Source organism: Durio zibethinus, chromosome 8 (genome assembly GCF_047325235.1).
Source record: "Durio zibethinus cultivar Kanyao isolate XHJ-2024 chromosome 8, ASM4732523v1, whole genome shotgun sequence".
Classification (NCBI taxonomy): domain Eukaryota; kingdom Viridiplantae; phylum Streptophyta; class Magnoliopsida; order Malvales; family Malvaceae; genus Durio; species Durio zibethinus.
This window is the reverse complement of record NC_143169.1, coordinates 24,849,684-24,868,638: the sequence shown is the minus strand read 5'-3', so window position 1 is coordinate 24,868,638 and position 18,955 is coordinate 24,849,684. Positions and strand designations below refer to the sequence as shown.

The window sequence follows — 18,955 nt, the reverse complement described above, 5'->3', positions numbered from 1 at the left end:
CTGTGGTTGACGCAAATCCTGCTTTGTGCAAGTTTAAACATAGGATTATGTATAATTTAGTAAGTTTTGATTCCCAGTAAAACTTTTGCAGGATGCCAGCTGACCGACCATAATACCCTGAAATAAGGGCATTTCTTGATTGTCCATCCCAAATCTTTTTTTTCCTTCTTTCCCGTAAAGAAAGGCATTTTGTATGGCTAGTTCAAGTTATTGTGGAACTGAAAACAAGTCTTTAAAACGAAAAGAAACCTCCCATCAAACCAGTTTACGCTTAGTGTTTTTAGATTTTAGCTTTCGTTTTTAAGGACGTAAGGTATTTTCTAATGTGATTTGTGTTTGAGAATTGGTGGAAGACCTCATACTCTTTAGTTTTTTTTTTTGTTTAATCTTCAAGCAAAGCAACCAAGCCGTCAAGTAATGAGTTGCTTAAACGGATGAAAACGTCCGCTAATACGCAAATATTTCATTCAATCTGATGGACTCACTTGAAAGAGGGCCTGCTTCATCAACTGGCCCATTTTCAAGAAGCTACCCAAACAAGAATTAACTCCTTGATTTTTCATCTTAATTTAGTGTTTAATAGATCTAATAATTTATGTATTTGTATTATATAAAATACTAAAATTCATATATTTATATTATGTTTGATATAAAAATTATTAAATCATAATTTATGTCAACACGAAAATATAAAATATAAAATTTTTATTTTGTTAAATCCATACATAATTATTACTATAATTTTCAGTCATATCATATTTATATTTTATTTGTGTATAATATTTATATTATGTCACAATTTCGTGATTTAGATTATCATGTTAGTGTTTACATTGGAAAGAGAAACTCAACTAAAGAATCAACGCTAAGCACAATCCGAAAACGATAAAAGACATTGAACATTTTTACAATGAGCTTTTCATAGTAAGCCAGCCCCAATATCAACCAGCCAACCATAAGCCCAACTAGTCGTTTGGCAAGACTGTGATCCAATATATCCTCAGAAAGACCAATGAAGGATTGGGCCTTCGTGATTTAGGATCAAAAAGTTCAGACGATTGAGCCCAATGGGGATATCATTCGGACCACACCAGACAGAATCCTAGTCTTGATTTGAAAAGTGCAAAAACCATACAAAAGATTATTGGTATCATGTTAGGCAAGTGGATGAACGCTATATAATTTGTTAATTATTTGGTAAACAGACCATATCTATAGGCTATTAGGTCAAGTTTAGATGATGTGCTCAAGCTTGACTACAAATTTATTCGGTTTATCCAACTCCTGGAAGACTTCCAACGTCAAACTAAACCAAAGAAGGTGAAAAAGATTCCTACAATTTTCTATTCTTAATTTGTAATCGTATTACTATAAAATATAATATATTTAAAATAATGGTATGAATCAATTTAATTAAATTTAGTAAATGATTGTAAAAATTAATTTAATTAAATTTTAAATTTTAGAAAAAAGGGATGTATTGTTTGGATTTACTAAATAAAAATTGATTAGAAAGCGAAATGTTTTAGATTAGTTGGCTAGATGGATTTTTTTTTTCACCCAACCTTGATTGTTACAAAGCTGTTTATAATAGTTAAAATAAATGTCGTCGAATTACTAGATGATTAGTCTTGGATGTTGCTCAATTGATCAATTCTTTTTTCTTGGTTTCTGAATGCTATTGGTAAGCAGTAATTTCTCGACTTCGCTGCTTTCATACCATTAACTCCATAGTTTATAGTCCAACATTGCCATCCACCGAAAGATATATATATAGTGTTGGACTATAAACTATGGATTGTGATATATTAGATATATATATTAGATTGAATGGGTTGAGAGCTCAGCCCCTGATGGCCCTTCCCATGACGGATGATGAAGGCAGGATAACAAGTTGATCAGTTTTGTGACATACAGACGCTTTATATTGCCTCTTTCCAGAGATGACACATAAAAAATTTGGTAAAGAAAAGCAATTTGGGGTGGATATCTACAAGATTGTTTATGATATATATATATATATATATATATGAATATTTATCCATTAATTTTTCCCAGATTTAATGAATTTCTTGTAGTAGTAGAATGCTTGACTGCAGTATCTGGTCCAAAATAGTTAGGTAGCTGTTTACAAGCTAGAGCTTGGAAATTGCCTATAATCTATTTTAATCAGGGAATTCAGGATTAATTAATCTGTCATTAACTGCCATTGAATCAAGAAGAATCTGCTGTCTTTTGCGGGCCATTAGGCAATCATTCTAATGTTGAGTTCACACCCACCTCAAATATTCTTCGCTTATGATCTTGTGACTGTTCATGGTGATAAAAGGCAGGTCCCATGCATGCCTAAATTCACATCCTAATACGAAAATCTTGGGTCTCAAATCCAAAATTTTCTCTTTTTTTTTTTTTTTTAAATGGCAGAGTTTTTTATTTTTATTCAATACATTTTTTTTTAAATTAACCCAAATAATTTTTGTTTACGTCGAATTTAATAAAATTATAAAAAATTACATTCTCACAATCTTTAAATGGATTCAAATCTAGATAACAAAAAAGAAACATATTAATGGTATATTTGCCTTTTTGGTTAAATGAAATTATAATGTTTAAAATGATGAGTGTATTTGCCTATCTACTTATTAATATTTTCGGTTAGTACATGTAGCATTAAGAATTAGTATTAGCTACTTGGCTAGAAATTAGAGAGAGAGGGAAAAATAATCATCATCATTTCCAACATTAGCTATTACTTCTGATTATGTTTTCAAGATGCACAAGCAATAGCACAATCAAAATGGACCCTAAAATTATGACTTTGTTTTCTTCTAAGCAATTAGGAACATGAGAAGTTGTCAATGTCTAAGCCTATGTCGTTTTTTCTCTATAATGTTTGATTATTGCACTGTCAGAAAACAAAGAAATAAAAGACAAATTAATGGTTAACTGATATATTCTGTCTAATTGTAACCCTGAAATCTCTTTCTTGCTCAACCTTGTTCTAACAGCACAAAAGAATTTCCTTCTTAATTTCTCCAATCATGAGAGAGAGAGAGAGAGAGAGAAAGGGGAAAGTTTAAAAGGCTGTGTAGTTAGTTTTGTGATGATGAACTTTCTCAATTTGCAATAAGAATGAGCCACTCTTTTGCAACCAACTCATGGGGCTAGCCCAGCTGCACAAACAAGTATGCTGATTCAAGAGTCTGACCTTTCTTTCATCACAAGGAATTTCTTTTACACCAACACTCTTTAATAATTGAGAGCTACAACCTTTTCTTCAATGGGTTCCCCCCTCACTCCAGTTTTCTGGTACCAATTGACAAGCTACCTGACCTTTTCCCTCAAATTCAGGTGATAACCTTAGGAAATTAAGTCTAAATGATGGCTTAGCCATGACCTCACTTTTTACAAAGGCTAAATTACTAGCTACCAACATTAGAATTGCTTTTTTATTTTCTTTTACAAAGGAAATCCGAACCAAAAGAAAATTAAGGTTGAAAAATTTACAAATGCCGAAGGTTGATTCTCAGCTTTACAATGATCCACCTCTTAAGAGAAGTAGGTGAATCATTTAGATTAAGCTTCAGATTCATAATTGCCTTTCTTTGAGTACTATATTTCACTCCTTAATTGTTTTTCTTCTCAAATTATCAGCGTCAATTAAAGGTATATAGTATTTACAGGCTAATATAATGATAAAAAATGGGTAATTTCTCCTACAAGAAAATTTTACAATGATATGTATTGCACAATGCACACACCAATTCCATCTTTTGTCTTAGGAATTAGCCTATTTGAACAGTATAGTCAAATTCTTGCCTACAGCCTCAACCTGTATTTAACATATCATATCCAGGCAATATAGTCGTATGTGAAAACTATAGAAAAGTAGAAATAAAAAGAGGAAAAAAACTGTAGTGGTCAGGCATGCATGACGTGCAATTTCAATGCCATCCTTTGTTTCATATATGCTTCTACTATAAACAGCCAAAACCTTGAGTTCGAGTGACCCAAATCCAGAACATGGCTTGTTTTTTTTAGCAGATCTTCTGCATCGTATGATTCTTTCACAAGACATGGTTTGACAGTTGTGTAGGAGAAAAGAGGCAGTCACAAGCAACAAAAGCCCCGTTAAGTCTTTGCCACAACTTCTTTTTATTGTTTTTGTTAACTAGAAGGTCCTACAAGAACCAAAGATCAAGGGGAAATTGGAATTTTGGACCAAGCTCTCTGTTCAATCTAAATAGAATTTGTTGTCCTCTTCAATTTCAACAATAATTTGGGTTAAAATTGTCTCTCAACCGAAACAGATTTTGGATGATTAGTTGACCACGATTATAGAATAATAATCAGCAAAACTACAGCAGTGGTGATAATTATGCAAGTTCTTTATATTCATGTTCTTGGAATTTTCTTACATTCGAATGGAATTAGTTAACATAACATGGGATTCCTCAGCCTGGAGTTCAACAGCAAAAATTCCTCACATTTTTCTAACTTACATGATAGACAAATGTATTCAATCATCTTTAAAATATGCTAGATTCATCATTAGCATGAGAAAAACTGCATGTTTAGTGCTGGATATGAGTTAATTTGCAGTGGAAAAACAAGTTCCTTTTGTCAGTTAAAAAAGGTGATAAAGCCATTTTCTCATTAGAATCAAAAGTGGGTAGGCAACAGTTTGCAGAAATGCACTAGTGCTTAACCAGTCTGTTGCAAATAACATGTTCTGTCAAATCTTCTCCCTCCCCTTTTGATCTGTATAGAAATAGAACTTGCTTTTGAATAAACAGAATCAAGAAAATCACATACTTGGTCCTCACAGATTAATGAAATATAAACCCAAAAGAACAAAAAAAAAAAAAAATCTTTTTCTGATCTTTCCAAGTAGATCACCCACTAAACATTCATAAGAGCAAGAAAGGAGTTTCAAGTTTGTACCAAAAGAAGAGAAAGTTACAATGAAAATGGCAAAAAATTTTGCCATAACAGATGCAATTAAAGCTTCTTTTTGCTACAAAAAGAGAGTGAGAAAAGTTGGGGTTTGGTGGGAATGGTAGAAATGTAGAATTGAAGCATAAGAGGACAATTATGATTGTGGTTGAAGAACAGACTCAAATGGGTTGGAGCCACCATTTGCCCTTCAACTAACCTTTTGCATCTTTTATCAACCTTATTATAATGAATCAAAGCATATACCTCCCTCAAAGTTTGTAAAAAGGATTTGATTTTTGGTCCCCATTCAAATCTTGGCTAATGGGTCCATATAAAAAATAACTCCTAATCTTTTAAAAAAGTGTTGTGGGTTGTCATTGGGTTAGCTAGAACAGTTCTTGCACTAGGAGTGTAATGTTCTGTACTAATTGTTTTTTTTTTTTTTAACATTTAATTCCAAAACAAGACTGATTAATCATTGAGATAAAAAAAAAAGAAAAAAAAAAAGGTGCTAAGCTGGTCTTGGGTGGTTGGACCACTAAAATTTTATCTTTTAGACCAGGCATATGAAGCTAAAATCAACTCTGCTTATTTTGTTTTTATTTTTTTGTAGGACCATGTTTGTAGATAGGTTTTATCTTGCTGATTTAATTATAAGAAATTCTAATTTGATAGGAAAACTGGGAAAAATTGCTGCTATTGATTGATAAGAAATATCAATTCATCAGTTTTACCAACTTGATTTGAGTAATCTTATTTAAATTTGTGTTGAAATTTAAAATGAAAAAAAATTGTTTATATATATTTTTATAAAGGAGATCATCATTTGTAAATAAAAAATTATAAGTATTGAAAATTAATTTTTAAATTTATTAAATTTTATAATTTAAAAATATTATATAAACTAATTAAATTAAACTTCGACTTATTTTTTTATTCATCATACAAAAAATCATAAACCATCTCCATACATATGTTAGGTACCAAACTCCGAGATAAATGTCAAAACTTTGAAATAACAAAAAAAAAAATATATATATTTTTTACGTTCACATTGTAATGCTCAAATTAAGAATTCAAAATAAAAAGATCGAAAAAAAATAAAAATAATATAACCAAATTAATGTGATATTATATTTATCAAATTGATCAAAAAATATAAAATATTCCTAATTATCTACAAACAATTTTTGTCAAAAAAAATTAACCTAACTACTATTTAAACCCAAAAAAGCTTATATTTTCACACTCAAAGCCATTGAGAGCATGCATTAGATTAGACATAACCTTTGTTGAGGATTTAGCTGCTGGGGAATTTATGTTTCCATTTGCTTTAATCGAGAAAATAATTGCATCCCATAAATCATTCGGGAAAAAAATTGCTTCTTTTCTTTTCCTTCCACTGCTTTCTCATGGCAACACATCAACGTGACGACGAAAGAACTGACTTTGTACTTCCTAGTACTTTGTCAAGTCATTGAGAGGGGGCTGTCGTCTCTCCTGTTCTTAGGACTCACATATTTTCCCCTCCAAATCCCTTTCCCATATATAATTAAAATAAGCCTAGTTTTCCTAACTTTAACAGGCCTTGTCGACAGAATTATGTGCTTATGTCTGATCTTATCTCTCTCATCTTCCATCAAAACATGAACAAATTTTTATATTTCTTGCAACATTTCGAACAATAACTCAGCATTATTCAACTTGTAATAATAAAAAAGAATGTAGAAATTGGTTACCTAAAATATCATAAATAAAGACTAACAGATAATCAATGAGGGTCAATAAAGGTTATAAAGAGCGAATGTTGGATGCATTAGCACCCAAATTTAAATGATTTATAAATTAAAAAAAATTACAAAATAAAAATTTGATAAATTCATAAATTTTAATTAGGTTGATAATTTACTTTGATTTTTAAAATGAAACAATTTTCCTTCAGCTAAAACTTTTGTCGACAAAGAGGAAAAAAAGCTAACAGGTACAGTACTTGTGACAGCAAAAGGATTGGAGCTCATAATTATATAGATCTTCCTGTGTAAGAAAGTAGGCATTTCATTATGGAGCAAAAACCAAGAAAATGAATGTCTTTAACTAATTGTAAGAATTGCAGATTTATGAGCTTGAACTAAAAAATCAGTGACCATTGAATGGTATTGAAGTTGTTCATAAATCTTCTCATGAAAGTTGTTCAAAATTAAACATTTCCTCTTTCTTCTTTTATAGCTTCCCTTTTACACATGCTACAAACTACAATCTTTGACTAAAACAAAAAAAAACAAGGGCATGAGGATCATCCTCGAACATCAGAATGACAAAAGAATGATCGGCTAGACTCAGGGCAGACACATTTGATTGTCCATGTTGAAGGGATAAAAGTAAAACTCATGGTTAGAAAAAAAACATGCAAAGTTATCAAATATATATATATATATATATATATGTATATATCATGCTTTAGCCAAAGCTTGTCAAGCTCATTTTCCTGCAACTCTGACGCCTCTTTTTCACGCGGGGTGACTTGTCATCTTCGTTGATATAATGTCCCACCTAACGTATTGGTTTCAATAGTTTCCCAAGTTAATATTCTTCTCATTTTTGTAACCAAATTTTTGTAATGGAATGTAGCAAAAAGGGGTATTAATTTTTTTAAAAAATAAAATCGAGGATGCTATCATATATATTTACTAGCTTTTTTAACCCGTATGTACGGGATTTTTATAAACTTTTTTCATAATTTTAAATTTATTTTTTAATTATTTATTTAATATATAATCTTATATTTATAAATGCTAAATTACAATTAAATGATAATTTGTATATAACATATTATAAATGTTATTATTCGTTTAAAAAAGTTTAAACTTTTGTAAATTTTCAAGAATTATGAAATTTTTTTCATTAAAGATATTTTTTTCAATTTATTTGTTAAATATAGAAAATTTTGTTATCGCTTTTTTCTTGTCTGATAAAAAATCAAGAATCAATATTTAAAGACTTAAAATTAATAATTATTTTTATCATAATATTGATTAGGTGGTGTATATATATATTTGATTGAATAACAAATTACAATTATTAATTTCGTTATAATCATTTTCTTTTTATTAATTATTATTTTGACACAAATATATTGGGCTAACATTTATTTCTATACATGTTAACAAAATAAAATTATTTTTTAGATAAAAGGAAAACAATAATTCTTTATGTTATGCTTTAAAATTTTTTTTGAAATATTTTTTTTTATTTTTAATCATTTTTAACATAATTGATAGCATTTTTTGTGAGTTAGATATGGTAGTGATCATCATTCTTCTCATATCATTTATTGTAGACAAAGAAATTTAATAATAAAAAGTATAGCTAAAAAAAATAAAGAATATAAATTTACATATTAATTTCTCAAGATTAAATATTTACAATAATAAAAGCAAATATATTAATAAATTAACAGAGAATAAAAACATTAAAGAAATAAATAAAACAAAAAAATATATAATACAAAAAATTAATTATAATCAATCTAAGCAAAATTAAAAATAGTTATGAACTAAGGAGAAACAAATAAATTAAATTAAATATATAATATAAAAATATTTGAATTAGAACATAAATAAAACATTATATTTGTTTTCAAAGCAAAAACATATTTTATCTAACTTTTTTAATCAACATTCAAATATTTCATATTTTCATATAAAGATACAAGCTTTTATTACTTTAAAAATACATACTTTCCACTCAATAATTTATTAACTTATTTAAAAGTATTAAATTTAAATAATCTATTAAATAATTTTTAATTTTTGATAGATTTTTATTTGAATTTAAATAATTATCTAAAAATATTAAATTTAAATAATTTATTAAATAGAATTATTTGATAGAAAATAAAATTTTATTAAGTATATATATTTGGAACTGCCATTAAATTTAAAAAGAAAAGATAAATTATGATTTAATATATTTGAATTCAATCTTATGCAAAAATTTTAATTTTAGGTAGATATTGATTTCAATTTAAATAATTATCCAAAATATTTAATTTAAATAATTTATTAAAAAATTTTATTTGATAAATAAAATAATGTAAATATTATCTCATGTGTCATTAAAAGAAATTATGCACCTAGACATTCACATAAGTAATTTTGATTATATAACCTTGTATGTTGTATATATATATATATGATTTAAAATTTTAATTTTTATTAATTTTTATATTATATATAGATAAATAAAAATAATCATAATCATTTATAATTTGTAGTTTAAAATTAAAAAAAATTGTCTATATATAAATTATTATGAAAAAATCTAAATAAGCATTATGAAAGTTTTAAATTATGAAAGTAAAATTATATACAAATATCAATGAGAAAGTTAATCCCTTATTCACAATTATATAAATTTTTAAAAGAATATATTATTTTAGTATAAAAACTAAGATTTATACATATGATATATCACGAAAGACTTTTTCATATTTAATTTTGAAACTTTATCTTGTCAAACTTTTATGATGAAAAGAAGAAAATATTGATTGTGAGAAAAAAATCATAAATATATATTTAATAATTATTTAATTTAAAAAATTTTAGTTTATCTAAGTTCAATTTTAAATTAAGATAAAAGAAGTTAGTATAATTTTAAATTTAGATGTGTGTAATTTTAAATTAAGATAAAATATTTTTTATTTTAAATTATAAAAAAATAAAGACAAAAATTTGGTAAATAATAGTGGTTCAACCATAAATTTTTATTTATTTAAATTTATATGAATATTAATTTAGAGGGTGTATAATTTTTTATGATTCCTAAGATTTAGTAATTTAACTTTTAAAAATTATTTGAATTGGATAAGAGTGAAATATGAAAATATATATTTTATTAGATTTAAATTAAGATAAATCTTTTGCATTTTGAAAGATTTTGATAAATGTAAATTTTGAAACTTTAAAATTTTTAAAAATTAAATAATTGATTTAATAAAGTTATTGAAAAATATTTTACGTGTCAATAATATAAGATGTCTACTTAAGCATCCACGTATATAAATATTATCAAATTTTTATGTATGTTTTAATATAATATTATATATGATTCAATGAATTCAAAATTTTACTTTTGATTAAGATGAAAAAAAAATTTTTATCAATTGGATTAATTTTTATGGATGACTAAGTTCAATGTTGTAAAAATAAATTCCAATGGGACCCAAAAATGGTGACTTAATTTTATGATTGTGAATTACTGTCAATGATAAGATCTGAAATTGTTTGACTTGTTCTTGGATGAAAAATGGTGGGTGGTGTGTCCATGTGTGGGCTAAGCCGAGCATTGGGACCCTTGATCTTGATGTGTGGTAACATCTTAATTATGGGACAACCACCCACATGGGATCTCTTGAATGTTAATGGGGGATCCGTTCTTGACCCACTCGATGACATATGATTCAAAACATATAGCAATCCAGTACATTCGGTAAAAATTTATTTAAAAAATTAATATGGTGAAATTTCAAATTCGCTTATAAAATTAAAAAAAAAATTGAAACTTTATCGACAATTAAAACAATTCTTTTATTTATAAGAAAATAAAAAGAAAAAATTTGCTGCTTAATTAGTAAGCGAATACTAATTGACACAAACATCTTTGTCTTTAGTTGATATTATTAAGGATTGGATTTGCAAGTGATGGGAAGTGGATCCCACGAGACTGTCTAATTAAATTCTATAATTTTAAAATTTGATCTAACCCCACAAACCTAAATTTATTAAGATTCGATGAACATATGCTTTTAGACGTTGATTAAAAATTATTTAATTATTTTTTAGAAAAAATTTTATATTAAATGCATTAATTTTGTTAAATTCCCAAAGAAACATGTCATTCATTACATTTTTTTAAAATATTATTTTAACCTATATAACTAGATATTGAGGTATTGATTAGCATTTCCTGTTCATTAATGGAAATGGCTTTATTGCTTGAAAGTTAGCAAAAGTTCAAATCTTTTATACAACTGTCTTGGCCCACACTTGATTGTCATGAAGGCCATCAATGTATAGGAGATTTAATCTCTTCTATTTTTGACACTTTGATTTCCACAAGCTTTATGCAACGCCCATTTTGGCAGCATTTGTTAAATTTTGAATTGAACACGATTTCCCATTTCAGTTTTTTTTTTTTTCTTCTTCGTTTCACCATATGTCTTGAAGATAACAGAAATATTGTCTTAAACAAGTGTACCAAACCAATCGAATTAAGACTTTAAAAGGAATGAAGAATTGTTAAAGGAAAATGTAATTGAAAATTTCTATCCAAACCACATAGTTTGGAATTTACATTGTTACTACACTATCATACTAATCTTAGCTAAACAAATTAAGATTTAACAGGGATAAGATTTAAGTTACTCTTCCCTTGATTTTTTTTTTTTAAATTCTCTTATATATTATAAGAGGAGAACCTTCCCAACAATAAGATTACTGTCATATGATCTGGAAGTCATGGATTTGAATTACGAAACAAATTCTTGTACAAATATAAGATAAGGTTGTTTACATTAGATCCAGTTAATCCAATCGTTGGATTACTTTTTTTTTTCTCATATATTATATGAAAAATTTTACTAATTCCAATCAAATCATGGACCCATCTCAATAGTTATATTGTAAGTCTTTTTTGTTTGATTTTCAAATCTTTTTAGAAACAGAAGTTCATTTTTCCATAGCCACCAATAGCAATCACATACAAACAAGCAGGTCCAGAACTGTGGTTAGGTGAGCACTAGACAGTGTGCTATGTGTTGCATCATGGCCAAGGTGAGGAAAGCGAGCAGCCAACCTGGAAAAATATGTACCACGACTTCAGTTTCAGTAGCAAGTTTTTCGATTTAATCAAATCTATTTTGACACAGTCTACTCAATGTCTCAAAGCAGTAGTGCAGCACTTGCGGTTGGTGCCTTCGTGGGTTCCACAAAACTCCAAACATTATCGTTTTGTTACTTTTGTAAGGCATATCAGATAACCCTTTGCTCCAATCCCAGGCCATTGAGGTGACTCGAGTGGCCAGCCCAGACGTCGCCCATGCTCATCAACCAAGGCATGCACTGTTGACGTAAACTTTGCTTCCAAGTGAACCTTTATTGATAACTTGGGAAGAAATATCCCTTCTACGAGTCAATGAAAGATTTGATTTACAAAGATGAAATTGCCTTTCCAGGACTAGATATTTACAAAATTAGAGGTCATGTTGTTTTAAATTTTGTGGGTACAATTATTTTCTAACAGTAGTTAATATGATTTTGAATGTGTCTTACCAAACTTTCCCGCCATATATAATACTAGCAATATATGAGGAGCTCGAAGATTAATATTCATCCTTATTTAGTCTACCAACTTCTGTGTTACGTTTTAACTTTGGCTCAGAATGATGAATAAATATATATACTAGTTTCAAGTTGGTTCATAAATTTAGTTGTTGGAAGTCATTTTTTTTTTGGTATAATGATTAATGGAAACTTAAAAAATAATAATAATTTAAAAGTAATACTTTAATTTTTTTTAAATAAAGGCATAAAAAATTTAAAAGTAATAATTTAATCTTGAAAATAATTGCACTGTAGCATCTGCAAACTTTAAAAAAAAAAATCAACATTTATCCTCGTTCCATCCTCTCGGATCCAGGAAATTTCCTGAAAGCTTGGAGAATGGAAATGGAAAATGTTCATGGGAATTAAACTTACTTGTTTTTATATGGTTTGATCTTACAAGTCACAGATATTTCATACGAGAAAGTAGCATTGTCACCTGTAGATTGAAGTTATTCGATTTCACTTATTCTTCTTCCTTATTATGACAGTTGTATGAAATACTGTTTCGTGCTCAAAGAAAACTGTAGAGTCAGCCCACCATTGTCCATTTTCAAAGAGTTTTTAGACCAAACAAGAACCTGATCCTGAGTCCTGACCACATGGTTAAGGCAAGTGTCTTGATACAGGGCTTTGTGGTTCAAAAACTCACCCATTTTGCGTAAAAAGTTCCAGAGAATGTGGAATCATATGGGACTTGTTGAACCAACAAATTAGGGAAATTTTTTAACAAGCACTCCACAGCTTGCTTTCACTGTTGTCATTCACTTTTCAAGTTACTGTTTGATCTGATCCATATTTCTATTTTCCCTCAATATCCAAATATCTCAACTAATGAAGACGAAACTTTTAGTCATCAACAAAAAATTTATTCTACCAATATGAAATTGGACCTGTTTAAGTGCTGAAAACATCAATGGAATCACAAATTTCATGTTAATGTAAATATAACTCCATTTCCTTTAATCTAAAATAGAAGTCAAGGACTCAACATAAAGTCATAGTAAAACTAAATTTTGCTAACCAAAGATGTTAAAAAGAAAAAACCAAAACATTGGGTCCACTATGTGTAAATGTAATAATTCGAAATATCAAATTTTGTCATGGTGCGTGGCTCTAAATCTTAAATTTTTAAATTACTAAATTTAATTATTTATTGTAAATTTAAATCAGATAAATCTAAATGTCTTACTTATTTGTAAAGCATTAAATGTTAAATGTGCTTTATTCTAGAAACTTTAACTATAATTAATTGTGGAATGAGATCACTTCACCATCTCATTCTTACCAGTCAAAACTTTCATGACAAAGCACAAAGACTTGAAGAACTCCCTTTTTATTTCATGGAAACTCACTTTTCATTCTTATTGGCCTCAACTTCCCAATCTTAATTCTATAAAGTTACACCATATTATTAATGAAATTTACTTGCACATTGATTTTCCTTGTTGGGAGTAGCTTTATTTTTTCATGAGTTTATCATTAACTCCCTCCTAGTAGTTAAAGAACCAAATTAATGAAGTCGTAATAATAATAAAAAAACCACTAAACTTTTGAACTTAACAATTTAAAACATAACATGATAATAATAAAAATAAAATATATAAAAATAACATAATTTAAAATTTTAATAAAAATTATAATTAAATTTAATAAAATAAAAAATTATATATTATAATTTTTATATAAAATATAATATAAATATATAAATTATTAATATTTTTATATCGTACGAATATATAAATTTCGTCATAAAATTTATGCGTTCATTTTGTTTTTTAATGCGACCAGCGGTCAAACCGGTTTTAAAATCTTTGCCTCTAGTTTTGCCACGGTAAAAGAAACATCGAAGAGACAACGAAATAGCGTCAATCTTGGTTCTTGAATTTGACTCTGCGCTGCCAAATGACATCGTATTTGTTCGCCCTGAGAAGAAACATTTACTCTGTTCAAAGTTTAAAACCGTCGGGCAACAGTTTCCTGTTGGAAGCAAGTACAAGGCTTTCACGAGTGACTCAGAAGTATGGAAACTCGAAACTACAAAGAAAGATAACACTACGAAACAAAAGGATTGCTGTTTTTTTTCTGTGCGCCGCTGCTCTGCAGTTTTAATAAAACACAGAATTATTCATTGTCTCACTGATAATTTACTACTCTCTCAAAATCTCCACCATTAATCTGATTTTTATTATCTTCCTCGAGATCATTCCCTCCCATCACCTCCCCGTGATGCGAACGATTTGATGCGCCCTTCTTGGCTTCCTCTTCCTTGTCTGACCGACTAACCCCATTGATTCTCCAAACCATCCTTTCGAGTTTACAATTTTTTGGAATAAAAAAAAAAAAAACAAAAAGAAGCCATTTTTATTTCATTTTCTTTGCTTTTAGTTTCCTATCGCTGTACGCCTGTACCCTTTTCAGTTTGCAGTTTAGTTTGAATTCGCTGCATTTTTTCTCTCCCTCCATGATTCTGTTTAAAACTCACCATAGACAACAATAAAAATGCCCACATCATAACATTCCCCACTCTCTCATTCATTCATTATCATTTGTGTCTCTCTTATGGCAGAACGCCATCTTTCTCGTTCAAAAAGCTTACTCAAACTCTCTCTCTTTTGCTGACTCTAATATATTCACACCAAAACTCTTCACTTTCTTCCTCATCCCTCCCCCTTTAGCAAAAATGTTTCTCCTTTTCCTCTCCTTTCTCTTCCTCACTTTCCCTTCACCCTCCCTTTCTCTCAACCAAGAAGGCCTCTATCTTCTCCAAGTCAAAGCCTCCCTTTCAGACCCTGACTCCACCCTTTCCTCATGGAACCCTCGTGACCCATCCCCATGCAACTGGCGTGGCGTTTCATGTGACACAGCCACTGGCTCTGTCACTTCCCTTGACCTCTCCAACACCAACCTTGCCGGCCCTTTCCCTTCTCTCCTCTGCCGTCTCCAAAACCTTTCCTTCATTAACTTCTACTACAACAACATCAATTCCACCATCCCTTCCGACATCTCCACGTGTCAAAATCTCGTCCACCTTGATCTCTCTCAAAACCTACTCACTGGTGAACTCCCCCACACTTTGGCTGACCTCCCTAACCTTAAATACCTCGATTTAACTGCTAACAATATATCGGGAGATTTTCCGGAGTCGTTCGGTCGGTTCCAAAAGCTCGAGGTTTTGTCTCTGGTTTACAACCTCCTAGACGGAACAATCCCCGCATTTTTAGGAAACATTAGTACGTTAAAAATGCTAAATTTATCGTACAACCCGTTTAGTCCTGGTCGGATCCCGCCTGAGCTTGGCAACTTAACCAACTTGGAGATTATGTGGCTCACAGAATGTAATTTAGTTGACGGAATTCCAGACTCGCTGGGTCAACTCGAGAAACTCACCGATTTAGACCTCGCCATTAACCACTTGGTGGGGAAGATCCCGAGTTCGCTCACTGAGTTGGTCAGTATAGTTCAGATTGAGCTGTATAACAACTCGTTGACGGGCGAGTTACCTCGCGGGTTCTCGAATTTGACCCATCTGAGACTCCTTGACGCATCAATGAACCAGTTAACAGGAACGATTCCGGACGATTTGACTCGGCTGCCACTTGAAAGTCTCAACCTTTATCAGAACAACTTCGAAGGAACATTACCACCGAGTATCGCGGACTCACCAGCTCTGTACGAACTCAGACTCTTTCAGAACCGACTCTCTGGAGAGTTACCCCAAAATCTCGGCAAAAACTCGCCGCTTAGATGGCTCGACGTCTCCAGCAACCAATTTACCGGCCCCATACCGCCGAGTTTATGCGAGAAAGGGAACCTAGAAGAGATTCTAATGATATACAACTCGTTTTCGGGTCAAATACCGTCGACTTTAGCCGAGTGTCGGAGCCTGGCCCGGATCCGACTCGGTTACAACAAATTATCCGGTGAAATTCCCGCCAGGTTCTGGGGTCTTCCTCGCGTTTATTTACTTGAGCTTGTTAATAACTCCTTCTCAGGGCAAATTGGGGAATCAATTGCAAATGCTGCGAACCTGTCGCTTTTGATTATATCCAGGAACGAGTTTACTGGATCATTCCCCGAAGAAATTGGTTTGCTAGATAACTTAGTTCAACTTTCTGCTAGTGACAATAAGTTTAGTGGGTTGCTGCCTAGAAGTATAGTGAAGCTTGATGAACTAGGGATTCTTGATCTTCATGGAAACGAGTTGGCAGGGGAATTGCCTAGTGGAATTGAGTCGTTGAAGAAGTTAAACGAGTTGAATTTAGCTGATAATGATATTTCAGGGAGGATTCCTGATGGAATAGGGAGTTTGTCACTACTGAATTATCTTGATTTGTCCAATAATCAGTTAACAGGGGGAGTTCCATTCGGCTTGCAGAGTTTGAAGCTTAATCAGCTTAATCTGTCGAATAATTTGTTCTCCGGTGAATTACCGCCTTTATTTGATAAGGACATGTACAAAAACAGCTTCTTGGGGAATCCTGGTTTGTGTGGGAATTTTATTGGTTCGTGTGTTGGGAGGGATGGAGATAAGCACAAAGGTTATGTTTGGTTGCTTAGATCCATTTTTGTTTTAGCTGCTTTGGTGTTTGTTGTTGGTGTGGTTTGGTTTTACTTCAAGTACAGGAGTTATAAGAAAGCAAGGGCTATTGATAAGTCTAAGTGGACTTTGATGTCGTTTCATAAGTTGGGTTTTAGTGAGTATGAGATATTGGATTGTCTTGACGAGGATAATTTGATAGGGAGAGGATCTTCAGGGAAAGTTTACAAGGTTGTGCTTAGTAATGGAGAGGCTGTTGCTGTTAAGAAGCTTTGGGGAGGAGTGAAAAGGGGTTTTGAGAGTGGAGATCTTGAGAAAGGTCAGGCTCAGGTTCATGATGATGGGTTTCGAGCTGAGGTCGAGACGTTGGGGAAGATTAGGCACAAGAATATTGTTAAGTTGTGGTGTTGTTGTACCACCAGGGATTGCAAGCTTTTGGTGTACGAGTACATGCCAAATGGTAGCTTGGGTGATTTGTTGCATAGTAGTAAAGGTGGTTTATTGGATTGGCCAACGAGGTTCAAGATTATTATGGATGCAGCTGAGGGGCTTTCTTATTTGCATCATGATTGTGTGCCTCCAATTGTCCATAGAGATGTCAAGTCCAACAATATCTTGTTGGATGGGGATTTTGGCGCTAGAGTTGCTGATTTTGGTGTTGCAAAGGTGGTCGACGCTGCTGGAAAGAGTGCTACGTCTGTGATTGCTGGTTCTTGTGGTTACATTGCTCCAGGTTAGTTGCTGAAATCTTTGTCTGTCCGTCTTGTGTTTTTTGCTGCTATTAGTTTATAGATCTTTGAATGCTCGGTCAGAAAAAATGAACTATTTTATAGACCATATTCGCTGCAACAATCACCATAGATACCCATTTATCAGTTAGTGTACATGTATAACCTTGTGTTGGATATCAGGACGGTCTTTAATTAGACTGCTTCTTTGACACTTCATTAATATCTCTTGCTACTATTTAATTCTCAAATAATTTTGGATATTTATGATTTCATATACATTGTCTGATAAATCTCCTTTAACTGCCTTCAATGTATATGTCAGTCAATCTAAACTAATCTCTCTATGAATCTTTTGGTGTAGAGTATGCATATACCCTTCGAGTGAACGAGAAGAGTGACATATACAGTTTCGGCGTAGTTATACTTGAGTTGGTCACAGGCAGACTCCCAATTGACCCGGAGTTTGGGGAGAAGGACCTAGTAAAGTGGGTCTGCACCACTCTAGATCAGAAAGGAGTGGACCATGTTCTTGATTCCAAACTCGATCCTTGTTTCAAAGAAGAAATATACAAGGTCCTCAACATTGGCCTCCTCTGTACAAATCCACTCCCAATCAACCGCCCATCAATGAGAAGGTTGGTTAAGATGTTGCAAGAAGCCGCTGCTGAAAACCAACCGAAGGCTGCTAAAAAGGATGGGAAACTGACTCCTTATTACCATGAAGATGCCTCTTATCAAGGAAGTGTAGCTTGAGAAAACTTTTACTCATACAAGCTTGGTACAAAAACAAGTTCAAAAGGGTGTGGTACTGAAAGGAGTGTGAGGGTGATATGCCCCTAATTTTTTCTTGCTCTCAAGTTTTGCTTTTCAATAATTGTACCCACTTGATGTTTGCTTTACAGGTTTGTTTAAGTGGGAAGGAAACTGGAAAGAGAGTAGGGGTTGAAATTTTCACAGTTAAGAAATAGAGGGGAAAAAAAAGGAGAGGGACATTTATTAAGGAATTAATGTACACTGTAAATTTATTAACAATGAAGGTTTTATTCCACGTCTACAGAAAAGCTAGTTGCTGCCAGCATTATGATTTTAAGGCCTCGAAAATGATGTCCAGACTGATGAAAGTGATGCTGCAGATTTGTCTAGCATCTTAGGCAGGTAACCTTTGAATCACCAACTACCTTAGTAAATACGCCGTGTGAAACATGGGAAGAATCCCATTTTATACCTGTGCCATTTGCGAGGTATAAATGGTTTTGACAACTCTCTGCTATGAGATTTTACAGTAGTTTATCCCTCTGTTTATCAAATTGAATAGCTATAAATAAATCCGTTATGAAGTACTTAGGGAAAGTTGGTCGTCAATGGAC

General features: G+C 31.3%; 1 protein-coding gene across 1 annotated transcript; it reads left to right on the top strand.

The window, feature by feature from the left end:
* Positions 1–14,884: 14,884 nt before the first annotated feature.
* Positions 14,885–18,669, top strand: LOC111278165 (receptor-like protein kinase HSL1). The gene is made up of 2 exons (XM_022864709.2): positions 14,885–17,590; positions 17,950–18,669. The coding sequence occupies exons 1-2, from the start codon at positions 15,001–15,003 to the stop codon at positions 18,339–18,341; spliced, it is 2,982 nt and encodes a 993-aa protein (XP_022720444.2). The 5' UTR covers positions 14,885–15,000; the 3' UTR covers positions 18,342–18,669.
* The last annotated feature ends 286 nt before the right edge of the window (positions 18,670–18,955 follow it).

Excerpts from the sequence above, each read along its gene's own strand:
- LOC111278165 (XM_022864709.2), top strand. The coding sequence starts at position 15,001 with ATGTTTCTCCTTTTCCTCTCCTTTCTCTTCCTCACTTTCCCTTCACCC. Across the intron at positions 17,591-17,949 it reads TTGTGGTTACATTGCTCCAG|AGTATGCATATACCCTTCGA; the intron begins GTTAGTTGCTGA and ends CTTTTGGTGTAG.